This window comes from Temnothorax longispinosus, chromosome 8 (genome assembly GCF_030848805.1).
Source record: "Temnothorax longispinosus isolate EJ_2023e chromosome 8, Tlon_JGU_v1, whole genome shotgun sequence".
NCBI lineage: Eukaryota > Metazoa > Arthropoda > Insecta > Hymenoptera > Formicidae > Temnothorax > Temnothorax longispinosus.
This window is the reverse complement of record NC_092365.1, coordinates 110,031-134,454: the sequence shown is the minus strand read 5'-3', so window position 1 is coordinate 134,454 and position 24,424 is coordinate 110,031. Positions and strand designations below refer to the sequence as shown.

General features: G+C 41.0%; 7 protein-coding genes across 18 annotated transcripts; 4 read left to right on the top strand and 3 right to left on the bottom strand.

Moving 5' to 3' along the window:
* Positions 1 to 1,588: 1,588 nt before the first annotated feature.
* Psmg1 (Proteasome assembly chaperone 1) lies at positions 1,589 to 3,121 on the top strand. Of its 3 annotated transcripts, none has more exons than XM_071785602.1 (6): positions 1,589 to 1,704; positions 1,830 to 1,950; positions 2,065 to 2,144; positions 2,235 to 2,398; positions 2,516 to 2,708; positions 2,804 to 3,121. In XM_071785602.1, the coding sequence occupies exons 2-6, from the start codon at positions 1,853 to 1,855 to the stop codon at positions 2,986 to 2,988; spliced, it is 720 nt and encodes a 239-aa protein (XP_071641703.1). In that variant the 5' UTR covers positions 1,589 to 1,704; positions 1,830 to 1,852; the 3' UTR covers positions 2,989 to 3,121. The 3 variants fall into 3 exon arrangements, with proteins under 3 accessions (XP_071641703.1, XP_071641702.1, XP_071641701.1); XM_071785601.1 differs by having other exon boundaries at positions 1,614 to 1,738; XM_071785600.1 differs by having other exon boundaries at positions 1,660 to 1,950.
* Cyck (cyclin K) lies at positions 3,111 to 5,647 on the bottom strand. 2 transcript variants are annotated; one of them, XM_071785593.1, is made up of 7 exons: positions 5,158 to 5,647; positions 4,855 to 4,986; positions 4,515 to 4,620; positions 4,350 to 4,407; positions 4,074 to 4,246; positions 3,824 to 3,913; positions 3,111 to 3,746 (listed from the first exon to the last, which is right to left on the bottom strand). In XM_071785593.1, exons 1-7 carry the CDS (start codon positions 5,374 to 5,376, stop codon positions 3,337 to 3,339), a joined length of 1,188 nt encoding a protein of 395 aa, XP_071641694.1. In that variant the 5' UTR covers positions 5,377 to 5,647; the 3' UTR covers positions 3,111 to 3,336. The 2 variants fall into 2 exon arrangements, with proteins under 2 accessions (XP_071641694.1, XP_071641693.1); XM_071785592.1 differs by having other exon boundaries at positions 3,824 to 3,970; positions 5,158 to 5,645.
* Positions 5,648 to 6,007: 360 nt separating this feature from the next.
* On the top strand, positions 6,008 to 10,989 carry LOC139817454 (ribosomal protein S6 kinase 2 beta). Its single transcript, XM_071785560.1, has 13 exons — positions 6,008 to 6,312; positions 6,553 to 6,747; positions 6,900 to 6,981; positions 7,070 to 7,230; positions 7,452 to 7,558; positions 7,645 to 7,822; positions 7,919 to 8,084; positions 8,249 to 8,401; positions 8,547 to 8,812; positions 8,930 to 9,178; positions 9,297 to 9,535; positions 9,636 to 9,897; positions 10,105 to 10,989. The coding sequence occupies exons 1-13, from the start codon at positions 6,259 to 6,261 to the stop codon at positions 10,231 to 10,233; spliced, it is 2,241 nt and encodes a 746-aa protein (XP_071641661.1). The 5' UTR covers positions 6,008 to 6,258; the 3' UTR covers positions 10,234 to 10,989.
* A 295-nt stretch (positions 10,990 to 11,284) lies between these two features.
* LOC139817474 (guanylate kinase) lies at positions 11,285 to 14,618 on the top strand. 6 transcript variants are annotated; one of them, XM_071785603.1, is made up of 6 exons: positions 11,424 to 11,572; positions 12,006 to 12,151; positions 12,393 to 12,660; positions 12,739 to 12,962; positions 13,078 to 13,188; positions 13,556 to 14,618. In XM_071785603.1, the coding sequence occupies exons 2-6, from the start codon at positions 12,109 to 12,111 to the stop codon at positions 13,570 to 13,572; spliced, it is 663 nt and encodes a 220-aa protein (XP_071641704.1). In that variant the 5' UTR covers positions 11,424 to 11,572; positions 12,006 to 12,108; the 3' UTR covers positions 13,573 to 14,618. The 6 variants fall into 6 exon arrangements, with proteins under 6 accessions (XP_071641709.1, XP_071641704.1, XP_071641705.1 ...); XM_071785604.1 differs by having other exon boundaries at positions 13,542 to 14,618; XM_071785608.1 differs by lacking the exons at positions 11,424 to 11,572; positions 12,006 to 12,151 and adding an exon at positions 11,285 to 11,417.
* Positions 12,601 to 16,795, bottom strand: LOC139817471 (uncharacterized). The gene is made up of 3 exons (XM_071785597.1): positions 16,596 to 16,795; positions 16,447 to 16,504; positions 12,601 to 15,789 (listed from the first exon to the last, which is right to left on the bottom strand). The coding sequence occupies exons 1-3, from the start codon at positions 16,648 to 16,650 to the stop codon at positions 14,730 to 14,732; spliced, it is 1,173 nt and encodes a 390-aa protein (XP_071641698.1). The 5' UTR covers positions 16,651 to 16,795; the 3' UTR covers positions 12,601 to 14,729.
* Positions 16,796 to 16,900: 105 nt separating this feature from the next.
* Positions 16,901 to 24,142, top strand: LOC139817455 (uncharacterized). Of its 4 annotated transcripts, none has more exons than XM_071785562.1 (7): positions 16,901 to 17,413; positions 21,210 to 21,297; positions 21,367 to 22,120; positions 22,310 to 22,630; positions 22,707 to 22,968; positions 23,078 to 23,556; positions 23,641 to 24,142. In XM_071785562.1, exons 2-7 carry the CDS (start codon positions 21,295 to 21,297, stop codon positions 23,958 to 23,960), a joined length of 2,139 nt encoding a protein of 712 aa, XP_071641663.1. In that variant the 5' UTR covers positions 16,901 to 17,413; positions 21,210 to 21,294; the 3' UTR covers positions 23,961 to 24,142. The 4 variants fall into 4 exon arrangements, with proteins under 4 accessions (XP_071641663.1, XP_071641665.1, XP_071641662.1 ...); XM_071785564.1 differs by lacking the exon at positions 16,901 to 17,413 and adding an exon at positions 18,776 to 18,915 and having other exon boundaries at positions 22,707 to 22,938; XM_071785561.1 differs by lacking the exon at positions 16,901 to 17,413 and adding an exon at positions 18,776 to 18,915.
* LOC139817780 (uncharacterized) lies at positions 17,293 to 19,511 on the bottom strand. Its single transcript, XM_071786081.1, has one exon. It carries the CDS (start codon positions 19,411 to 19,413, stop codon positions 17,293 to 17,295), a length of 2,121 nt encoding a protein of 706 aa, XP_071642182.1. The 5' UTR covers positions 19,414 to 19,511.
* Positions 24,143 to 24,424: the final 282 nt, after the last annotated feature.

The following is a 24,424-nucleotide window of genomic DNA, read 5'->3' as shown; positions in this document are numbered from 1 at the left end:
GTGCGCGCTCAACGATTGCATTTGAATGACGCAAAAATATCTCGGCGCGCGGCGTTACGGCGTTCTATACTCGCAAAGTAAAACACATTGTTGTGAATAAAGATTATTTGTACGATATATTCTGAGTGTAGAAATCTTTTATCGGTCTCCTACAGGTTTGCAAATAAAATGCTATAAAATATGCATTTCTAATTCAATACGTTCCCTACGTGTGTCAACTTCATTGTATCGCAGACATTAGAACACATATCACACGTGACAAATGATCACTCACCAACAGGATCTGTCGAACAGTTCTACTCCAATAATCCATTTATCCTCAAGTATGCATTGTGTACCGCTGCGATATGTCAGCTCCAAATTATTTTCTGTTATGCTGCTAGCCCTGCTGCTGCGTCTCTCTGTTTCTTTGCCACAGAGGTATGTACTCCTTCAGCATATAGTGTACAACTGTAACATCACAAAAATATATTATAATATCATATTTAAATATTTCACATACCACTTAATTAATGGACAATATATTGTGATACCCATATTATTATATTGTCTATATTGAATGCGACAGATTAATTTTCAAGTGAAACTTTTGCAGAAATAAAGACGAAGGAAAAACGCACAATTTTCTACATCTATAAAGGACCTTCTCGCTGATGGTCTTTCTTTCTATTCTCTTTGGAATTTTGTTTAGCCTTCCTTGTTACTCCATTAATGAAGGCTACACAAAATTCCAAAGAAAAACACACCCGGTGTATAACAAAATATATAGCATTGGGAGTACTTATATCGATACTTTCCTTTCTAAGGGGATTCAACGTAGTAAAAAAATGTTTTATATCTTCAGATAGGGACTTGAATTATTATTTCTCGCAAAAATCAAGCGTTTTATTTTCAACTTGACTTGAGAAATTCCGAAAACGTAGTTTGCCGATAATGTTCCAAATCGAGAATGCTTGAACGATTACGCGCCGAGAGGCTGTCGTAAAGCGTTGCGTCCAGCTCCGGAAAGATTCAAGTTACGCGAAGAAACGAACACTCATGTGTATTGTACGTGCAAGTAAACGCGCGCGATTACCTCGCTGTCCGAGTCCGAGCTCGCATCTGCTCGCGTCCTCGCTCGGCTCGCTCGACCCGTGAAGCGCGCGCGCCACTCCAGGGCGTCGCGGTCGATCCTGTTCTGGACGTCGCCGTCGACGAGCTGCTTGAGCAGGTGGTCGGTGCTCCTCGACGGGATTGACCGGCGCCTCCTCGTCGCTGATAGCGAACATGTCCTCGTCACCGGACACCGGACTCCATATTGTCCTTCCTGCTTACGCCTTACGTCCACCGTTCGCGATTACGTCGATTATGCGCGTACCTCCGTTTCCAGACGATAACTTTCCGAGTTTCTACTCCTTGCGAAAATCACGAGAACAAACTAACCGACGCGAGCAAACTGGACACTGGAGTTGACTGGAGCCTGGAGCGATCAGCGAACGCGCGAACTGGCGGGCTCTCGTCGTTGCGAAAATTTCAAAGTTGAGATCAGATCCGCGCAGGGCAGCCAACGTGATAGAACTCGATACCCTCGATACCGACGGCAGATCACGCGAATCGAGTCGGTAACGTCTGCGCTCTACGATTACCACCTCGGGTCTCGGGCTCCACGCTCCACGCTCCACGCTCCACCTGACCCACCTAACCTCTAACCTGACACGTCGCGAGGTTTGCTATTTGCAATTGTTTGCAGTGGTGTTTTGTAAGAAAGAAATAGACACACAATTTAGAATTTAGAAGAATGTAAACTCTCTGATTCGACGTTCGACGTCTTACGTTCTCTTAATTTTTAGAGCATTTAACATTTAACTCAAAAATGGTTAGTCACTTTGGAGAAGTGATATTTCCTTCGTCACGAGCATTTTGGGATGACGAGGACGAATACGAGCCAGCAGATAATACGGAACATTGTCCGTGAGTTGAAATTACGTGTCATGTCGTACGTGCGATCATCTTTTACGTACGATCGCTCGTCGTTATACGACATACGTTATACGTGAGATAATCCAAAAGCACGCGTGATTTCAGAAAGTTGTACGTTCGCTGGTTGAAAACTAAACCGGAGCGTATGCAAAAGTTCATCATAGTGGAGGGAGATCCGTTACGTCGTAATATTAACTTATACATATATATATATACTGTTTTCAGATCATCTATACCAACTCTTACGAGCTTTTACGTGTTTTATTTGTTTCTAGCTTTCGTGGAGCAATGTTTGTGTCCCAAAACGGAGGAAGCGTGCATTGTAGAAAATGAAAATCGTAGAAAAGTTTCAGTTATTTATCAAATTGACAAACAAATATATATGTGTATAATTTTACCACAGTTTGACACAAAAAATGCTGGAAAGCTTGTAAACCAGGCATGTATTGTACCTACTTGATTATAGTTGATGCCGCACGTTCATCTACCTTTCAACATTTCATCATTTTATAAATCTAATCTATAAATTCTAAAGAATGTGTATTTACTTTTACAGATGTACGATTTGTTACCAAGTTCGGAGAGCACAATTTCAATAGTATGTCGTCATGTATCGCAGTTTATAAGTACCACGGTCCCAGAGACTCCGTCGTTTTTAAGAATACTGGCTACCAAAACGACAAATGTCACAAAATGTCAGATTGAACCATTGGAACAACCAAATATTGTATTTGGCGTTGGCGCAGGAGGTTCGTATTTATAAGCAGTTGAACGAGCGTATACGAGAGATATGGAGAGAAGGACGTTACACAAAAGTTAAACCATTTCTGTCCATCTGTTTCAGTCTTATCTTATGCCGAACTCACAGGCATGCCAGCCAAATTATACATATTGTACATCGACAGTTTCGTGCTGGATTCCAAGTGTGCGGAACCAATTTTACAAGTTTTAACTGATGAAATACCTTGTAAGTTGCGGCAACCCAAATTTGCGGAAAATCCTTTCAGTAAAGGAAATCTTTACATGTGAACGTCTAGTGAAGATTCTATTTTATTCTCCCTTCTACGCTTGATATCCGAACCACGTAGACACACAAGTTGAACGCTACGTTCTGCTTCGTATATTGTATATTGAAAATTATGAATAAAAAAAAAGTTACAAACGTTTGCTTTATTTATAAGGAGATACTACAAAGAAGGAGAGTTTACCATTATATTACTGTATATGCTATAAAAATACAGTACATTATACACAAAACTTAAAATTAACGTCATGTCTCTTCACACGTCTACCATTTATCTTTAATTAAGGATAATGACACTGACAATGAGATACAACACTTGTATATTTGTTGGATGCGCGATACCGTGGTTTCCATTATGGTTGCGGTGGATAATAGCTACGTGGCGGCGCGGCCGGCGGCGGAATTGGATTATTCGCTGAAAAATAGGACGCGTTTGTTGGGTAGGAATATGATTGAAAAGCGGTTTGCGTGGCAGTCGGTCCCGATGGCGGTGTCGGGCGAATAGCAGCGGACGATCCAATGTGATGTATCGTCGGCACGATATGATTCATTGTATTTACAGAAGGAGGAGGAACCGAGACGTTCGTAGGTGGAAACGCCGGTGGATACGTTGTGTTGTTGGACGCAAACGTCGTCGAATATGTGGGAAAGTGTGCCGTTGAGGTGTCTATCGGTTTTATTGTATCCGCGATGTCTGTAGCTGGACATCCGTTTGCAGAAACTGTTGATGCTTCGATGCTTTTCGAAGACTTTCCGGGCGTAACTGTAACATTCGTCGACCGTTCCTTATTTCTCCGTTACTTTAATGCAACTGATAACGTTATAGCGGTTGCTACTTACCGTTTGGTGTATTAGATGCAGATTCTATAGTAGCAGCAGTGATGGATCGTTCTCTGCACACTTCGCTAGATGGTACCATAGGTGGCGAATCTGGTGGTTTTGCATTATTAGCTTGCGAATATAAATCCAATACCTGATGACAAATATCTAGAACGACGTTTAACCGTATCAGAGCTCGTACCGTGTAGTTAACAGCTGTACGAACAGACAACGGCAAAGATACCACAAGATGAAAATTATGCAAGATTACCTTCCAAAAGATCCATAGTCACATCTTCGACAAACATATCCCACCATCGTAAATGTTTCGATTGTCTGCCAACCCAATCTACCACTTCGAATTTGCTTAGCTTTCCTGCCAAGTACATTAGAGCGACAGCTATGATCTCTGGCTCCCACTGTAGCGACAGAGTAGTACATAAACTAAAAGAAGCAACGTACAAATAAGCTTTTTGTCACATGAAATATTAACACAACGACACACGTAGGATGGCATTTTATTCGTGCTTCATATGTTTATATATACCTGTCGTTAACAAATGTCCAAGCCATTTGAACCATCTTTTGCAACTTGTTCTTATCGCCTACAAATAGAGAACATTTTCTTAAGAAATATCTGTATATCTTGATAGCGTAATCCCCTCTAATAATGTTTCGTATAATTTTATGATAAACGCAGTATTTAACGTACCTTTTAGACACTTTGCATATTTTAGTAAATAGCTGTATGGATGTTCCACTTGTAGATCAAATTTAATAGTTTGTAATAAAATTCGCTCCAGAATCAATACTTCTTCCTGGAGAGAAAAAAAGAAGGAAAAAACCTGATATATAGGGGCACAAATGTTAGGTATCTATAGGCTTGTTCGCGTTGCTTGAAATCACCAAACATTTTTGCACTTGAAATGAGATAAATATATATTCGGCCGTTGGAGAGAGAGAAAGCGAAGATGCTGAGTGCAAAAAGTATAAGCAACGCGAACAGACCCTATGTCAAGGTATCTCTTTCAGTATAACTTTCAACTACTTACTTTAGGATCTTCTCCAAAAGTCATGAACTTCTGTTCTGACACCAACGTTTTGGCAGTCCTTATAATGTCCTTGCATTTCTTTGGAGTTTCCTCCACTTTGCCAGCTAGGAGTAAACAGCAGCAAGCCGTTACCTACAACATCACAGTAATGTACGTCTGAGAGTTCTGAGACACGTACGCGACGCGATTTAATATACGCTGATCAATCCTGACACCTGACACCTGACACCTGACGTACGTACGTAACTTGCGACTTGAGTTGTAAAATATATATATTATATATTTTACACTTGCGATACTTACATATCGCGGAAAGTTCTTGAACGAATGAAACATGTAAAATCGATGAAAATAGACAACACCCGTTGCCATCGTGTTGTAACCTAAATCCATTTTTGTCCCAGTGTCTATTATAAAACGTGCGCCTTCCTTTCGATATCTACATTCCGTCTCGTAATCGATACCATCCTGAATAGACGGTGTGTTGCGAAGTTCTTTTTTCTCATAATACCAGCACGGCATGTTTAAACCACTTCTCAAATAGCATTTAATATTAGCAACGATTATTAAATCCTTGACATCTGACGACACGCTGACCGTGCTTGACGTGCTTCACCAATATCTTTACTGATAACTGATACCTTAATTAGGAAAACTTGAGAAACTGACAATTGTTTTACGGCAGTTCCGATTAATTAATACATTAATGCACTAAACAGCACTAAATGGCAAATAAAATTACAACCACACACAACCTTCCTCCCTAACCTTGCACAATGCCAGTTGATGCCAGTGAATGCCAGGCTGGCCAGGCAGCACTGGCAGCAGGCTGGCCAGGCAGGCCAGGCAACAGACAAATAGGAACAGGAAATAGGGCCGGTATATATATATATATATATATACATAGGAACTATAGTCACATCACATCGATCCAAAAATTGCTTACGTTTACTGCTATGTATGTGGTATGTACATACATACATATGTACATGACATGTGCATGCATGACGTACGTGTATGATATATATATGATGTGTGTGTGGTGTGTGTATGTTACACATCATCATACATACATACATACATCCGCGCGCGCGCGCGTGTTATATATATAAATATAATCCGACACGGTATGTAAGTACATACCATGATATGTACATACATATCGATAGTAGTGGTCTCATCTCAGGTCTGGTCAGTACTGTCAGTAGTCAGTAGTGGTTAATATAGTAGTTGATCTCTGTGAATCTTCGCTGTTGGTTCGTTGTTGATCAAACTCAACTACAGTAAAATTGCTTTTGCGAATAAATGCTCGTATGTGTACATGTTGGTAACCTCATTTAATAAAATAACAAGTGCTTCGCGAAAACGTTTGCAATTCCGAAAATAGACAAAACTTTAGATATAATGCCGTTGGCGACTCTAACGGCTCCTTGGACTGAGCATCGTACAGATGAGAAGGTAAAACTCTCTTAATTTCTCTCTGAATTGAAAACAGTATTCTCGAATATTGCTCTCTCTCTCTCTCTCTCTCTTTCTCAATACTCTTGGGATTTTCTTCGAGACAGCGAATTCCAAATGAAGGACGTTGCCACCTTTTCAGAAATACTTGTTCCATTCTTTTTCCTTCACTTTTTCACATTCAAAATCGGAAAATATTCCTTCATTTTCCGTTCAATTTTTTCTTTTGCATATGTTTAGCAAAGTACAGAAATTCTTCCGGCTGAAAATCAGGAAGAAACAATGATTACTCAAGGAAATTTAATTGAAAGATCCAACGGTTGCTCGGAATCTCACGAGATCGAGGTACGCGATATGGCGAGGGATGGTTACGAGAAAGCCGAACCTTCTCACTTTGAATTATTAAAAGTCCTTGGCCAAGGATCCTTTGGCAAGGTAAGACGAGGGAGCACGGGGTGCGTGTATGCCTGTATGCGTGCGCCGCAAGTGCACATGTAGTCGTACTTGTTTTACATTTTATATATACCTACAGCATACTGCACGTATATAATATATCATTTTATTTTGCTTCTTCGATATTTTTACAGGTATTTTTAGTAAGAAAAGTCGTTGGAAAAGATAGTGGGACTCTATACGCTATGAAAGTCTTGAAGAAGGCGACCTTAAAAGGTACGTGATCTGGAAACTGATCAGCGAGCGTTTGCAACCGTCTCAGATTTTATTCAGTAATTATTTCATTACATCCACTTCTCTTTAGTTCGCGACAGAGTCAGAACCAAAATGGAGAGAAACATATTGGTAGATGTGGAACATCCATTCATCGTCCGACTGCATTATGCGTTTCAAACCGAAGGGAAACTTTACTTAATTCTAGACTTTCTAAAAGGTGGCGATCTCTTTTCCAGATTGTCTAAAGAGGTGCGTGTTATACTTGAAAATCAGCAGATGTATCGTCGTGCCTACACTTTCCAACGCGTCCAAGGCTTGCGTTCTCTAATTGTCTAATTAATAAGAGAACGCAAACAAACAAATATTGTTTAAGAGAACGATCTTTTATCTCGCAAGAAAATGCACGTCGCGTTTGAATAAAAGCCGAAATACATATTTGTAATTATATCAGTATAATTAACACGTTTCAGGTAATGTTTACGGAAGATGACGTCAAGTTTTATTTGGCTGAACTAGCACTCGCATTGGATCATATACATAAACTCGGAATTATTTATCGGGATTTGAAGCCCGAAAAGTTGGTATTGTGTTTACACGTTATATATATATTTCATAGGAACCTGCTATTAAAATATTCGATTAATCTCTTCTTTTACGCGCTAGCATTTTGTTAGACACAGAAGGCCATATATCTTTAACGGATTTTGGCTTAAGCAAGCAACCTTTAGACGATTCGAAAGCGTATTCGTTTTGTGGCACTGTCGAATATATGGCACCGGAAATTGTCAACAGAAAAGGACATACTTTTACAGCGGATTGGTGGAGTTTCGGTGTCTTAATGGTTAGAATTGAAATTTTATATAGTACTGTGTAAAAGGATGTAAAAGGAGAGTCAAAAAGCATTATACGAGACACTTTTTGCTGGTTTTTTTTCCAGTTTGAAATGCTGACAGGCGCTCTCCCGTTCCAAGGTGCAAATCGTAAAGAGACGATGACGCAAATCTTGAAAGCTAAACTCGGAATGCCGCACAATCTTTCGTCGGAAGCACAAGCACTTTTGAGAGTATTGTTCAAGAGAAATCCAGCGAATCGTCTTGGATCTGGTAATGTAAAAAAAGGACCAGATGGAGGGGGGAGGAGGGAAAACCTGTTTGCATTATCTCAACATCGTTCACGTGCTTTGAAAAAATAATGAAGCTTTGAGCGAAACTAATCCGCTGTCATACACGTATGATAGTCCCTTTATGTGAATCCTTTTATTTCTTAGGTGGAGTGGAAGAAATTAAAAGCCATATTTTCTTTGCTACCATCGACTGGGACGCTCTTTATAAAAAGGAAATAAGACCGCCGTTTAAACCAGCTGTTCGAGAAGACGATGCGTTTTACTTTGATAATGAATTCACCTGTAAAACACCTAAAGGTGACTCTTATTTATATTAAAAAAAAAAAAAAAAAAAAAAAAAAACACTCAAGGAAATGGAAGAACAGTGGAGTAGACTCAAATTAATAATAATTACTCTCGCGCGTGCTAATATCTTTATTAAAAATCTCTGGTATCTTTTCAGATTCTCCCGGAGTACCACCTAGCGCAAACGCTCACGAATTATTTCGCGGATTCAGTTTTATCGCACCGTGTTTGCTCGCGGATGTGGATCACGTTATGTCACCCGAATATCGAAACTATGATAATATTAGCGCCATTTTTCCAACCTATGTCAATCCTGTTTCCATAACTGACGAGTATGAATTTAAACACGAAATTGGCAGAGGAAGCTACAGTGTGGTATATTTGGCTATTCATATAGCATCCAAGATGGAGTACGCTGTAAAGGTAATGTCCTGTATAAAAGGTGACTTTAATTTAAAGTCTATCTTTAATAAGATGTACGTAAGAGGTAGAGAGAGAGAGAGAGAGAGAGAGAGGTAGCTAAATAACTGAATAAAATAGGTGATTGAGAAATTGAAACGAGATCCGACGGAGGAAATAGAAATTCTGTTGCGATACGGTAGGCATCCCCACATTGTAACGTTGAGAGCGGTTCACGAAGACGATAAACGAGTGTATCTCGTATTGGAACTTTTGCGCGGTGGTGAGCTTCTCGATCGTTTACTACAGAGACGAAATTTTACCGAAAGGGAAGCTGCCGAGGTCATTTACACTGTTACGAGTGTGGTACATTATCTCCACGAGAACGGAGTAAGTGTGATGGAGTGGAGTCTTTAAGCGTACAATACGACAAACATGCATGTTTATATACATATTTAAATTTGTACGAAACGGTGGATTGTTGCTTAAAAAAAGAAAAAACAAATAGGTCGTTCATAGAGACTTGAAGCCATCAAACATTCTGTATACGAGACCTGGCGGTGACCCAACGACACTTTGTATATGTGATCTTGGTTTCGCGACGCAATTACGAGCGGAGAATGGTTTGCTAATGACGCCCTGTTACACGGCCAATTTTGTGGCACCCGAAGTGTTGAAACGACGAGGATATGACGCAGCGTGTGACATCTGGTCACTCGGAGTTTTATTGTACATCATGCTAGTTGGGTACCGGAAACTTTGAAATGCCACTATAAATTTTTATCATATGCGTTTATAACACGATTGGAAATGATTTGATTTGATCTGATCTGATCTGATCACACAGGTACACGCCTTTCCGTAACAGCCCAGGAGATAGCGCGAGCGATATATTAGGTCGTATTGGTTCAGGATATATAGATGTGGAAAGTGGGATATGGTGTCATATTTCCAACGAAGCTAAAGAATTGGTTAAGAGGATGTTGCACGTAGATCCCACTCGGAGACCTACGGCGGCTATGATTTTAAAGCATCCATGGATTGTAAATCGACATCGTATCCCTCCAAAAGTATTGCCGGATGTTATTAAAGATCCACATAGCCTGAAGGTATGTATTACTATCGAAATATGTAAAATATGTATATAAAAGTACGAGCCACCTCCGTGTCAGTTCCGCGAATATTTCGTTAACTCTCCAGACTAGGTCGTCGTTACGGACGTTACGGCATCTAGCATCTATTTGGAAATACGTTTCATCACTCGTACACCTCAAGTTTATCAGCAACATATCTCACAGTATGGATCCGAATTTCAGATGGCAGTCGCAGAGACGTATAGAGTAATAGCGAGTAATCCGAGATCACCGCATATCGGTCCCGTGGTTATGTCCGAATTGGCACGTCGTAGAACACAAGGCAAATCCAGTGGTCTTACTCAAGTTTAACTTTAATATCTCTTGTACATAAAGCTTTTACTTTTATCTCAAAATGGAAATACTTAGAATAACAAAATCATATTTCTAATTGTAAGTACATACAAGCAAAAGTAGTTTAAAGTGCCCATATTGTAAATGACGTTAATATCATCGTGGAAAGTATATAATGGAAAACGTTTATGAGACAATGAGCCGAATGTGATATTTATTTATAGAGTTAAAGTTACGTACGTTCAATATGTACATACATATACCTATGCGCACCCATGCACGCACGCACGCACATACATACCTAAGCCTAAGCACATGGATGTGCACATGCATGTGCTATGGCAGCTATGTTACGTGTTACCAAATACCCATGATTCCATAACAGTGCAAAAGGTCGAAATGAGCAAGTTTAGTTACTTTTTAAATTATTTTTTTTACACTTGATCGTTTTATCTTATAGAAAAGAATCAGGAAAGTGGAAAAAGATGGTGCCTGGAATACGTGTGTGTTGAACTAATCAATAGTGATTTAATAATCCAAGTATTTCTCGCGATACGTTACTTGTAAAATTTCATCTGTGCATCTGTGCTGTGTAGTTAACGTAGTCAAATTTAATTTTTTCATTCAACCTATGCCGGATAAGTGTCTTTTATATTTCCGCCTAAACTCGGAACACACTTGTAAAGATCTCGATGTTTGCGCGAATTTGAGTTCTAGAAGAAATATGATGGTGTAGTAACTGCAAAACGGAATAAAATTATATGTAATCATTGTTTTGCTGTGTAATGCTTGGTTGATAATTTGTTAAATAAATTAATGGTTGTATAGATTATTATTCTTATATATCGAGGAGAGAAACCCTTGAGAACGCCGAGTGGCCAGTTGACGCGTTTTCGACTAGAGTCCCTGGAATCTGGAATCTGGAATAGAGAGTCTGACAAGAAGACAAAATGGCCGATTTAAAATAAGAATATCTGATTGGCTAGTCCAGTAGAAAAACTCCAGGCACCGCAACTTGGGAGTTGGGAGTTTTTTGCCAGACTCCCCGTATTCTAGGGAACTCTATGAGCATCGAGCGGGTTGCGAGTTGCGATGATGGATTGCGGGATGGCCGCGGCGCGGCGCGGCCGCTCTCAGCAGCTCTCGGGCTCGCGGGTCTCTCCGGTCTCTCGTCTCTCTCTGCAGTCTCTGCTTCAGTATTAGTGAGTATTAGCGAATATTGGTTGGTTTGAGGTTAGGTTAGACGTGGTTAGACGTTAGACAGCTGAATTTTCATCGTATTATATCGCTTTTCCGGCGTCCGGCCTTAGTATCTTGTCGCAGCTGCAACCGTTTGTTGCTATACAGAAAGATTAAGGTAATGACACGTGTTTTCAAAGCGTTGGATCAACTATTTAGAATATCGATGTGATCGACAATTTTTAAGACAATCTGAATACGTACCCTATAACGAACTTGAATTTTACGCCATGTCGACAAACATTATTTTAGATACGCTTATTTTATTCGATCATTTAAAAACCGAGTTGCCGTACACGAACGTACGCTACAAATTTGCCAAAACTCGCAAATTTACGTTATTTTGTATTATTTTACATGAACTGGTTAAGTATAAGTAGTGATGCTTATTCTAATTGTGCAATTTATAATTATCTAGCTCAGTTTTTCAAGTACTTGGAATGTTTTGACGTTCGATCGATCGGTATATATAACGCGTATAGATTTATCTCGATATTTTGAGATAATCTCACTATAGTGAGATCGTCATAAATTTTTTGTTTTTTTTTTAGGCTATTAATATTCTTCCGTTGTATTCTCACTTGATTCTTGTACGATTGAATTACACAGAATGAGAATTTTGGCCATAAGCGGCCAGGCGTCCTTTTAATCGCTATGCCCATATTGCCCATACAATGGTTTAGGACAATAAAGATAGGTATGCAGAATCCTTGCTTATGGTTAGGTGTGGTGTGTTACACGTATGCCATAACGCAAGATTAATAAAGATAATTTAATAATCTGACAAATTTGACAAAATCAGATCAGGCTGAATTTGAATAAATATCACACGTTTGAGAGAGTAACTTGATCGTTTGAGTTGAGAAGAGACGCACACAGGCAGGAGAGGACGGAACAGAGGAGAGAATTGAAAAGAAGGAAAACTTGTATATTTCCAGGCTATTCCAATATGATTCACAAAGGACCACGTCCGTTGGTACTCTGTGGCCCCTCCGGCACTGGCAAGAGTACCTTGATAAAACGATTGTTTGACGAATTTCCTGACACCTTCAAATTTTCGGTATCCCATACGACTAGAATGCCACGGCCTGGCGAAGAGGATGGGACTCACTATCATTTCACAGACAAAGAAAAAATGCAACAACAAATGAAAAATGGCGAGTTTATTGAAACTGCTACATTTAGCGGAAATCTATATGGGACGAGGTAAACATAGAGATGTAGCTCAAGTAGGTACTGCTAGATAAATATGTAGAAAATGATACGATCCAAGCGTCATTGTAGCAAACGAGCGGTCGAGGAGGTGCAGCGCGTAGGAAAGATATGCGTATTAGATATCGATATACAAGGTGTGAAACAAATCAAACGCACCGATCTCAATCCCTTTTACGTATTCGTGAAACCACCGTCCATTGAGGAATTGGAGCGACGATTAAAGGCTAGAAATACAGAAACTGAAGAATCCTTGGAGCGCAGATTATCGATTGCCAGATCTGAGCTAGAATACGGTACGCTCTACACATTACGTCGCACGTAATACTACGAGAAAATTATCCTCAAAGCTCGTGCTTTATCTTGCGTGTCTAAAACTTGTACATACAATACACGTACACTTATTTGTAGGTGAAACACCGGGTAACTTTGACGTTGTCATAGAAAATGACGAATTGGAAAAAACCTATGAGATTTTGCGCAACTTTATATTGGCCACGTATAATCTGCGTTGCAGTACAGGTGAATCAAGTGTCTTTCGTTTCTTTCGACGCTAATCTTTCTGTCGCGATAGCGATAAATATATCCTTATGGCATTAAGACATTAGGTCTTAAGCTCATTAGGTTTTCTGTTGCTACACTGCTCAACTAGTGCACACTGATGCAATAAGTTGGAATATTCCAACTTACTGCACCAGTGTGCACTAGTTTAGCAGTGCAGCAACAGAAAACAGACCTATTGTGTGATTAGGAGTCCATTGATACAAGATTCAAGATATATAGAAATTATAAATATATATATATATATATATATATATATATATATATATATATTAATATTTCATAGAATAGAGATATAACATGTATTGTATCAGAAAATATTTTTTAGGCGGGACAACAAGCTAGTCCAGTATCGAAAGCTGACGGACACGAATAACGAAATATTTCTGACGAAACGTTTGCAACCTATTATTTCAGATATATATCTGATCGACACATAATTGAGTGGTGTACGCATATATATATACATACTTTGCAAGTTGAAGCTAATGCGAATCCATGTAGCTATATCTTTACATTCTCGCAATATTAAGTCTGGTGGTTTTAAGACAAGCAAATGGTAAAAGAAATATTTTTATTCTTAGCGCTGAGAACGTGTCAGCTGATTTTTTTACTACCAAATGAAGGATCCATTTTTTTATAGGGATGCGGAGAGATTTTTTGTTTGTTAAGATAAGGATTCTAGCTTAATGTTCAAGAAGTAATTCAAAGAAATAAACATAAAATCGTAGATGTAGCTGACTGAGACTATTCACCAAAAGAGGTTGTGTTCCAGTAGAGTAGGCTATCTGTAAAGTACTCGCGGTTTCATCCTTGTACTTATCTTCATGATTGACGTAGAAACGTCGGAATATAGTTGCTTCTGGTTTACATCACGATACATCAGATTTCATACGAGCATCCCAGGTACTTGGGATTAAAATCGTAGAAAGAATTATGTAAACATTCCTATAACGTCTCCATGATTCATAAGGGATCATTAGGATTGTGCAAAGAAACATTTCCTAAATTAGTACTACATCCACGCTTGTTTCACTCTGCGTACAATCCGAAGCTTGTAATTATTTGTAGTTTGATTAAAAATTGATAAGATTATATACATATATATAAGATATATTTGTCGAGTTTGCATGATTATAACGTAGAAAAATGTCGATCGAATCGTTAGGCCAAATCGCGCTAATACGTAATCTGACGAAGAAAGTTTCCTGTTACATAGACGTAACCGTTACAACTAATACACCTCGTGTGTGTGTATATATCTTTATATATATATAATACATAAAGATAAGTCATAGAAAATATTTTATAATAAGTACGCTATGAAGAATATATGATTGTTGCACGTGTATTCAATGGTATATTCGCAATAAATAGTTTGAGATATAGTACACGTTGTCAGTATACTTAATGATATAGATAGATTATATTACTTAATAATATAGGGATAGCGGAAATATGAGTATAAATCTAATGACGTTACACGTACGTACGTTTTGTTTCTATGAGACAGTCGGGTAAGCGGGTCGCGAGTGATGACGATGAATGGAGTACGCTCGTTTAGGCCATTCACCGTGATGATGACGCGTTTTGTGTCGCGGCACGTCGCTTATTTCGATAGACGTCACTTTGACATTTTCTTCTACTCGTCTGCCGTTGTTGTCGACGATTTCTTCACGCATGAGATTGTCACCGGAAGTCCGTGGTGTAGATTCGTCGATCGCCTTCTCATTTTGTTTGTCGATCCGGGGAGGTCCTGGTCTCTTGAAAAACATATACTTGATCAGTTGAGGCCGCGGTTGAAAAATGTTCTCCGGAGATGACGAATCGGAGATGACATCGATCGGCGGTGATGTATCAACAGCTTGCGTACCGCTTACTCTCGTCTCGCTCGTCATCGCATTTTCATTCGCATATATAGGTCCCTGTTTTTCATCATGCCGATCCAATTTTCCAGGCAACGACGGCGACGCCTCAAAAATCGACGGCCGTTCCGACAAATCTTTAGGTCCACGATTTCCTGGAAACAATTTACTTACGAAACCATCGCCTTCTCTATTTTTGTTGATTTCTCTAGAATACATCCCCAGCTGAGGCCGATCTTGATGGATGGTGCGATCGAGATATCCTTCAAGGGCGTTCCACGTCTCTAGATCGCGGGAAATCGCTCTTTTAACCAGCTTGGAAATTTCCTCGATATTCGCAACTTGCGAATTTTTATCATCGTCGAAAATTGTTGAACGTTTATTGGAGAAAGGCGCGAGTTGACTCGTCGTACGTGCATCGTACGTGCGTCGAGACACTCGCGCTTTCCGTTGTTCTCTCGGTACGGTCTCCTCGTTATCCACAACGACGAACGATTCATTAATCGAAATAGGATGATCCGCGGCGGTTCTCTCTCTCTCGGCCGAGTACGCGAAGCGCTCCAAGGGCACTTGAAAACTCGTCTCCAACACTGTATTGCGGCCAAAGTAGCGTTTCTCCTGATAAGCGTCGCGAGAGTCCGGATAGTACGCCTCGTAGAACACCGGTCCCTTGTCCAAGTTGTAACTACCTATGTACCTATAGTTGAATGCAACGCGTTAAAGAACGATATTAGTGATTCACACCTAATTTTCAAGAGGCTTCTGTCGTCCGAGAGACTCCGTGCAGCTATGTTGAGTTACGAGACGTACGTTACAGTTACACAAAGTATGAGATTCGTTAATTATTTTGCTCGCGATATAATAAATACATCGAAATAAGTTAATCTGTTCGCACGTCCCCCATTACGCCGTATGTGATGAACCGATAAAATATATTGAAGACCGTATTTTCGACGCGAATAAATAAGTACTTCGTAATCACTACTCAGTTATAGTTGAGTAAATCCTGTAACAGTTGTATATAAATCATGTTTCGGACCTCTTCCGGACTATATTATAGAACTTGAAGATTGGACAATAGATGCGTTTACCGACATAGCGAGATAATAAAAAAAAAGAAATTTTCGATATATTTTACCAATGTAAGTAATGTTATCAAACGCACGAGTAACACTACGGTAATATACTACAATAGAAAAACTAATTTATTTCGACGTAATGCGAGGAAAAAATTTACATGATTTTTCACTTCTTACGTGATACGTTAACGACTGTACGTGTCGTTGGTCAAAATAGGGGCCTAAAGATGACATATTTGTGTAAAAGCTAACACATAAAAAATAATAGTAATCACCTAGATATTTTTGGATTCCACGCGACAGCAGCGGCAGTGGCGACGATTGATGATACGTCTATGAAAATATATCAAATATATTTACATAGATCTTGTAGTTTAATATCGATGCGATCAAACATAGTACATAGTACAATTTACATACGTACCTAAAAAAATAGTGATTAGAATCGCTGCCAATAGCGCATATCTTCGAGAAGCCATGACTCTATAAAGTCGAACAACGACCCACGACTGAGCCTCTTCTTCTTCTTCTTCTTCAAGAGAGAGAGAGAGAGAGAGGGAGGGAAAGAGAAGGACATGCAGGCGCGTATGTGCGTATTTTCGTAGATTCTTAAAATAAACTCCGTTTCTCTCTAGAATATTGCTTTAGCGTCAACTCGTTAGCGCCGTTAGACGTCGTTGTCTCAAATAATTACACCGCGAATAAAGAACTTTTTTTTCGCGATCGATAGTGAGGGAGACAAAAAGCCCGTATTACGCTCCCGATTAATCCACCTCGAGAACGCTGCGAATGAAACAGGTGCTGATCGACTCATCGCGGCCAAGTCTGCGGGGTCGTTCTTGTCACGCAAGAAAGAGAACGTGTGCGTGCGTGTGTGTGTACACACACACACACACAGATGCGTACATGTCGAGACAATCATACAAGATATAAATTCTCTAATTAAGATGAGAATTAAATATCAAATTGTACTTGAATAAATTTAAATAATCACTGACATATAAGTTTATATATTGTAGTAGGTATATCTTGGTGCACCAGTAATACCAGGATGAGGAAACGCGAGGAATGGCGTTGGCGAGGATAATTTATTAGGAGGAAGAAAGACAGCGCGCGACTATCTACGGCGACTGATGAGGCGAGTGACTGATCTTGGCGAAATAGAGTTCCGCGAGAAACACGACTGTGCAAGAGAGTAAACCGACGACAAGCCCGATGAAAGTGAGAGAGTAGTGCTCAATGGTGAGTTTAATCTTCCTCTCGCTCTTGTCCACCCTTCTTCTCTGCTCGGCCACATAGGACGGATAAGCCATGCGCTCGTACCACAAATGAACTAGACCCGCCTGCTGCATCCGTAACAGTACGCCGTTGATTCTCTCCCGATATGGCGAGTGGAGCCTCATTACGTAGGCCAACAAGTAAGTGGTCGGGTATTCCTCGATTATGTGCAGCAGCTCGTTGCCGTCCACATCGTAGTACCTGGACATGTCGTTCAGCTTGATCGACGCGTAACGACTGATGGCGATCGTCCTCCTACCAAAGGCCACGACGTCGTAGGTACGCTCTTTCGAGACAAACACCTTGGTCTTACTCCGCAACTTGTTATCCAGAGTGGTATTCCCCGCGAACGTGTTCTCCTTCATGTTGTAGTACTTGGTGATGATGGTGAGATTCGTGGAAGCGACATCCTCCAAAGTATTCAGTTCGGGATAATGAAAAGGATCGCTCAAGCTGGACATGAGGCAACTTTGATAGAGGCCGGTGATGATGAGCCCGAAGAAAAGCGTGCCGATCAAGAAGGCTCTCTGAGCGGTCGTCGTGCCACCGCCGGCGCTCCCACCGCTCTCATTCTCCTTCAACGGGTAACATGAAGTTTCGACGAGATCGAAGCACGACGAAACGTAAGGCGGTATTCTCGGCGGCGGCGGCGGCGGCGGCGGCGCTAAACTCGAGTTTGATCGCGTGAAAGAATGACCGCGTGAAAAAATGACCGCGAAAGAGGGTGTCTTTGGTGTCGTCCTTCGCGCTAGGGGAAGGAGAACGGCCTCTCGTCGACGAAACGACACGCTGTAGTATTTGACGAGGTACCACAGGACGGAGACGAGAAGGTTGTATATCGCGAGAGCCACCCACAGATCAGGCGCGAATGACATTATTGGCATGTGCGATTTCGGCACGAAACCGGCCGTCGGCGCGATCAGGCACAGCTTGTCCTCGTAAATGCTAGCTGTAAACTCGTACCTTCGATACTCGTACTTGTCTCCTCGATACTGCTGAACGAAGAAACTGGTGATGATTATCTCCGACTCACCAGTCTCGATGTATTGAAGAGTACGATGAAACGGATCCGCGTAATCCTCCCCGTTAGTGGAAGTGGAAGTGGAGTTGACTTTGATGCGAAAGACGTTGACGCGAAACCGAGCTCCCATCGCTCGCTCCAGCAGCAGCATCGCCTTCGCGTCCAGTCCGCTCAACTTGGGACTCGTCGTCGTCGTCGTCGTCGTCGTCGCATCTTGGTCGAACGCAACTTCCATCATCAGAGACGGGAACACGACCACGCGTATAGGATATCCATTCAAGTTTTCAAAGTTGGCGTACAGCTCGACGTTATCTTCCCGGTCCGTCAAACAGACCTTACGTACAACGCCGTATTCGCCGTTTCGCCGATTCTTCTCGAACGGCAGATACCTGCTCAGACATCGAAAGTCATCTTCTATCGAAATAACGACGATCCTATAGACGCCGTAAGTCTTCCAAACTGCCTGAAAAATCTCCCCCGGCAAAATCGTGCTCGTCGGAGTGGTGACGATTATTAGGTATTGATTGGTAGCCTTCCAGATATGGCCTTGCTCGTGCACCAAAGAATTGAAAATATTCATCCCATCGTCGACGATCAAGATCCATGTAAGATCAATGCGACTCTGCCACGTATACTTCCGTGAGAAGTCGTTTGTCGTGATTTTGTAGCTAACGATAGACTCGCTCGCCACGTATCTCGATAAAAGATCTACGAAGCCGGATCGGCCGTCGGAAGAAACGAGAGAAAATGTCGATGGATAGAATTTTTGCATGCCTCGAACGTACGTCAAAATAATTTTCAAATTTTCACTTTCCGCCGATCTCGGTATATAGTTTTTTACGATCATCTTGTACGCTTTGTCTACTGTAGTCCTCGCTGTTGACGTTGACAACGTTGACAACGACATCAATAAATAAAACGATATACGTGTCATCGGTGACATTGTGGCTGGTGAAAGCTCAAAGCTCAAAGGTCTTTCAAAGGTCTCGAACTGTATCGACGCGGTTCTGCAGGATCCGCGATCCGCGCTTCACCAACAGTGACAAACGTCAGAAAGTAAGTTAAGGCGTGAGTTTTATACAGATAGGTACAGGTCAGCGCGTCGCGTGCTACAGTAGATAGAAATCATGGACGTGATGCCTAGATAAAAAACACCGAGGATAAATCGCGACACAAGAGCGTCCTTAGCGTCGTCAGCGTCGTTAGTATTCGCTCCAAGTAGTATTTTATTAGCTTTTTGACGATTTTATACGTACGTACGTAGTAAGTGCCACGCACATCTATCAATTATGTCACGATTAGTATACGATGTTTCGCGATGGTCGCGCGAACGTGAGGGAGGAGCCTCAAATCGTAAATTGTTCGCTGCAATGCGTTAAAGTCAAATTTATCATGGTCGCGAAATGATGATCGGCGATCAATGGTCGACGATTCCTTCCAGGAAACTCGTAATTTATCTACGTACGTCTCCGTTCTTCTTCCTGCTCTCTCGCACATTAGAAAGCACATCCCCATCCAAGTAGATATCTTTTGCGCGAAACTAGCGAGAGTTTCATTACTGAAATCGACAGCGAATGTATATTTGCTCTTCCTTGGCAAAATATTTTTACCATTATTATAATTACCATTATTATTTTGCCATTGCAGCACGGTTCGGAAATGAGTTTATTTTAGATAGAATAGACGGTGTGCCATGGAACAATTTAAAACGAGAGAAATGTAGGTAGGTAGGTATATGTATAACGCTGATGAAAGTATGGAGCGATGAGACGAAGAATAAGCGCGACCGAGGACGAGCGCAACTATACTATGTTACACTTGCGCAACCCGCTTAGCATTTATCCTCTACTAAAAACGTCATCGTTACCGTCTCATTCCTTTTCTCAATTCCCAATGTTTACCTGTCGGGTAAATGGAACAAACGTCTTTACTTCCCTTCGCAAACGTCAAGTTCCCGACGTGTCATTAAGTTAAAAGCTTAGTTATACGACGCAATGATTCTCCACGCGTGCAAATACCACGTTCCGTTGCGAACGAAAGCATTCATCTATTTCCTCGAATCTCTTCTATTTTTCTATACGTCCTATTGACCTATTGCTATCTCAAGAGAATAGAACCGACTGAAAATGAAAAGAAATGAGGAGACGTAGGGCAACAACGATCGCGAATACGCCTTGCAATAAGGACAAAGTGTTGACGTGCTTACAACTTAATATCGTTATCAGGGGCTTGTCATATCGGGCGAAACATGTGTATCTTTTCATTTTTATATTATGTATATGACATTCATCACTTTAACTCGGCAGCGCTACGTTCTGCAGAATTCTGCCACGTCTGTTGGAACATATAAGTTTGCAGAAAAAGAAAAAAAGTGTGATTAAGAGTCTATTACGATGAGTCTCTTGAAACGTTGTACAAATCGGAGAAATAACAAGTACTTAAGCGGAGAAATAATAGGCGGTAGGCTTTATTATTACTTTTTTTACATTGATTACGAGCCTTATCCTGACGAGCCTATCTGAAGAGAGCGCAATGTATTCGTGCTACTCTTGTAAGCTTACAATTACAAGTTAAACCCTCGAGCGAACACGATCGAAGATAGACGTGTCCAAAGTGATGTGACACGAGATAGTCGGGGGAGAAATGGGGGAAAAAGAGTCGATAAGAGTGAAGAGGGTAACGATAAGGGTGAGTAATGTACGATTTTACTGTATATAACGCATATGGAAATATTTGTAGGAGGAAAAACTTGAAGCGAGATCGAGCGTCAGTGTTAAATCGCGCATAAATAAGGAAGCGCTCGTGTCCCTTGAGATTCGCAAACATGGTACGTTGAACATGACATATCTCTCTCTCTCGTCACGCATCAAATTCACAATCGACTCTTCATCCACAGACGATTCATCACGTTACTCTCGTGGCATTATTTGCTCTTCTGCGTACACGTACAGTATCGACCAGCGCGTGCCAATGGCATAACGCTATAGAATTTTGGAGCAACGTCGTTTGCTCCATGGAAGATATTAAAACCGTGAATTTTCACGATGTGCTCGAGAGTGGTAGGAGCTCTATCGTTCTCGAGCGATGTTTCCAGGCTTTCGTGTACGATATCGCGCGCAAGTGCGAGACAACGATCGTATCAAGGATTCATGCGCTTGACGACGCGGAAAATCTTGCATCTTTCGTGAGTAACAACGACATAGCTCACATAGCTCACAGGTTCGCAAAACGGGCATCGTCGGCATCGATCTGGCAGGTTACATCCAACGACGCGCTTCCTTCTCGAGTACGTCCGTCGGCAGCTGCAGGAAAGATTCGGATACGAAGCGATAAAACCTTTGATGGAAACACATGGAACGTGCACGTAATTCTCGCGAAAGACATACATTCCTTCGATCAGATTGCGAGAGGTGATACGACATTCGAATGGAATTCACATGATCGATTTATCGTGCTGATCACACGTTTCCCAGAGGAACAGGGACCGTCGAACGAGTCGAACTCGAGAATCGGTAATATCTTGAAGACGTTGTGGTCCAAACGTAAGGTGCAAAAGATTTTTGTCTCCGAGGCGACCCTCGTAAACGATACCGTTCGAATTAATCGAATTGTTCGCACTTACAATCCGTTCGTCAAAGTCAACGATTCTGGTTCGTAGATTCTACCATCTAGTAAAACCAGTAAAACCAAAGATTATCGATAACGAATTGTTGAATGAACGTGTTCGATGCAAAATTATACATTATTTGACATTATATTTCCTATCTGTATTTTCTGCATGTGTGTGTGTGTGTGTAAAGAGGTAAAGACAAATACTTGGCGAATCTGCTTGATTTCAGTATGGGGCAAGGTCGAACGTACAAGTGTAAAAACGGCGGAAGAAGCATCAAGCGTACTGTCGCACTTGATATATCGCCGCACAAAAAATATGAATGGATACGAATTAAAAGTGGGTTACTTCAAGCAAGGTCATACACTGGCAGAACCGACAAAAGTTCAGTCGAATACACATTATGCCGATTATGTCTTTAAGGGATTTGACGAGATAGTGCTAAATACGATAGCTCGAGACATGAATTTTAAAGTGGAACACATACACCCGACGGATAATAAATCATACGGTTATCAATTGCCCAATGGGACATACGTCGGTGCAATAGGTACTTACGTATAACACGACATTTGGAAATTCCGTCCTTTTTTCAATATCCGATAATATACAGCCAGCTTACACAGGCGACGTAGTGCACGGTAGAACGGACGTCTGCTTCGCGTCTTTCTTCGTAAAGAAATACAGCACAAATCCCAAGGAAGACGTAGACTTTACCGCGTGCGTGGACTTTGACGGATTATGCGTGGTGGTTCCTAAAGCAACCAAGATACCCAAAGGGATCCGAATATATCACTTCTTTCCGCTCTCGGTTTGGATCTGCTCGATGCTGGCGCACGTTTTCACCTATCTAATATGGTACTTTTTGCAAGTATTTACTCCAGGAAGGTACAGTACTCATCTCTGTGCGTTATTAGTTATATTAGCGACGGGACTTATTGCGTGTGAGCCTGTGTGAACAATGAAAAAAGATACATTTTAGTATTTACACTTTCAGGACAGGAAAGAAAAGTTTCCGCGCAACGATCTATCGATCGTTTCTACTGACCGCTGGTTGTCCTCAGAAATTGCCAAACACAAACGCGGAGAGGATATTACTGTCGGGCATTCTCCTCGCTAACGTCACTTTAGTTGGCATCTTCAGCGGTATTTTGTACAATAGTTTCGCGCACGACATGTATTACCCAGACATCGATAATCTGCACGATCTCGACGCTTCGGGATTGCCGATATCCTTGACTTCCGCCAGCCTGGCCGATCTCTTCGATGATGATGATGATGATGATGATGTCGATTCGACGTCACTCATGCAAAGCTTGCGAAAGAAGATGCAATTCGGTACAAACTCCATAAGCAACGCGGCTCATTATCGTAACGTTTCGGCGTTCGCTAGGAAAAGTTATTTTCCCATTATCACCGAGGAATTGATTGATACGGACGGTGGGCCGTTGCTTCATCTTGTTGAGGAATGTCCAGGTATGAAGAATTTAACGAATACCCATTACATATGCATAGATGTGCACATAGTCAATATTACATGTATATGTATATATACCTTAGGTAAATTCTACTTGTCGTATTTGCTGCCCAAGAATTCGATTTTAAACGAGAAGATAAACGCCGTGATCAGTCAATTGAATCAGGCCGGTTTACCATCGTTATGGAGCCAACACATCGTTCACACCTTCATTGTTCAAAAGTGGTCACTGGCTAAAGAAAAATTAACTCGAAATGGAAAGGGAATGGACGGCTTCGTGCCGTTCAATCTGTCTGACGTGCAATCGTCCTTTTATATGCTACTGATAGGATTATCAATATCTACGATAGTATTTCTTTGCGAGAAGGGTTGGCTGAAAGTACCATTGTTGCATACTAAGTAAAAAACCAAACGACAAATGTACGCGTTAGTCGTCGAATAGTCGAGTCGCGTTCTATTTTCAACTTTCGCTTCTTTCTCACGATTTTTCCAGGGATCAAAGTTACACATTCGTATAAGCAAACTCAAGTGATATTATATATGTCTCCACACCAAACGCAGAATTACAAATGGAGATGAAAGATACTCTCCTCACCTTTTTTTCGCGATCATTTCCAACGTTTCACGTCCTTTGATTTTTTTTTTTTTTTTTTTTATGCCAATCAAGCACGATTTATTATAGCAAACACGTAGCACGTAACTTAGAAGCACGCTGATTTAAACACGGTTTCGTCTTTCTGTCCCGAAGGAAAGAAGAAATAATGCGAGATTGATAGGTTGCCACCAATATTTTTTATACTTGTAGCATTATTGAGAAGAGATAAATATACATATAAATCAAATACGATCTACAATCGACAATACGTG

What these genes read in the sequence shown, in the direction of transcription:
- LOC139817454 (XM_071785560.1), top strand. Translation starts at nt 6,259, where the DNA reads ATGCCGTTGGCGACTCTAACGGCTCCTTGGACTGAGCATCGTACAGAT. An exon ending in GGAGTTTCGGTGTCTTAATG is followed by an intron (nt 7,823 to 7,918) that starts GTTAGAATTGAA and finishes TTTTTTTTCCAG; the next exon opens with TTTGAAATGCTGACAGGCGC. An exon ending in CACCTGTAAAACACCTAAAG is followed by an intron (nt 8,402 to 8,546) that starts GTGACTCTTATT and finishes GTATCTTTTCAG; the next exon opens with ATTCTCCCGGAGTACCACCT.
- Psmg1 (XM_071785602.1), top strand. Translation starts at nt 1,853, where the DNA reads ATGGTTAGTCACTTTGGAGAAGTGATATTTCCTTCGTCACGAGCATTT. An exon ending in GATAATACGGAACATTGTCC is followed by an intron (nt 1,951 to 2,064) that starts GTGAGTTGAAAT and finishes GCGTGATTTCAG; the next exon opens with AAAGTTGTACGTTCGCTGGT. An exon ending in CTGGAAAGCTTGTAAACCAG is followed by an intron (nt 2,399 to 2,515) that starts GCATGTATTGTA and finishes TTACTTTTACAG; the next exon opens with ATGTACGATTTGTTACCAAG.
- LOC139817474 (XM_071785603.1), top strand. Translation starts at nt 12,109, where the DNA reads ATGCCCATATTGCCCATACAATGGTTTAGGACAATAAAGATAG. An exon ending in GTTTAGGACAATAAAGATAG is followed by an intron (nt 12,152 to 12,392) that starts GTATGCAGAATC and finishes GTATATTTCCAG; the next exon opens with GCTATTCCAATATGATTCAC. An exon ending in GGAAATCTATATGGGACGAG is followed by an intron (nt 12,661 to 12,738) that starts GTAAACATAGAG and finishes GCGTCATTGTAG; the next exon opens with CAAACGAGCGGTCGAGGAGG.
- LOC139817780 (XM_071786081.1), bottom strand. Translation starts at nt 19,413, where the DNA reads ATGTCACCGATGACACGTATATCGTTTTATTTATTGATGTCGTTGTCA.
- LOC139817471 (XM_071785597.1), bottom strand. Translation starts at nt 16,650, where the DNA reads ATGGCTTCTCGAAGATATGCGCTATTGGCAGCGATTCTAATCACTATT. An exon ending in TCTAATCACTATTTTTTTAG is followed by an intron (nt 16,505 to 16,595) that starts GTACGTATGTAA and finishes ATATTTTCATAG; the next exon opens with ACGTATCATCAATCGTCGCC. An exon ending in TGGAATCCAAAAATATCTAG is followed by an intron (nt 15,790 to 16,446) that starts GTGATTACTATT and finishes ATTCAACTATAG; the next exon opens with GTACATAGGTAGTTACAACT.
- Cyck (XM_071785592.1), bottom strand. Translation starts at nt 5,376, where the DNA reads ATGCCGTGCTGGTATTATGAGAAAAAAGAACTTCGCAACACACCGTCT. An exon ending in TGGACATTTGTTAACGACAG is followed by an intron (nt 4,247 to 4,349) that starts GTATATATAAAC and finishes TGCTTCTTTTAG; the next exon opens with TTTATGTACTACTCTGTCGC. An exon ending in TGCATCTAATACACCAAACG is followed by an intron (nt 3,747 to 3,823) that starts GTAAGTAGCAAC and finishes CGAATGTTACAG; the next exon opens with TTACGCCCGGAAAGTCTTCG.
- LOC139817455 (XM_071785562.1), top strand. An exon ending in GACATACGTCGGTGCAATAG is followed by an intron (nt 22,631 to 22,706) that starts GTACTTACGTAT and finishes CAGCTTACACAG; the next exon opens with GCGACGTAGTGCACGGTAGA. An exon ending in TCTTGTTGAGGAATGTCCAG is followed by an intron (nt 23,557 to 23,640) that starts GTATGAAGAATT and finishes TATATACCTTAG; the next exon opens with GTAAATTCTACTTGTCGTAT.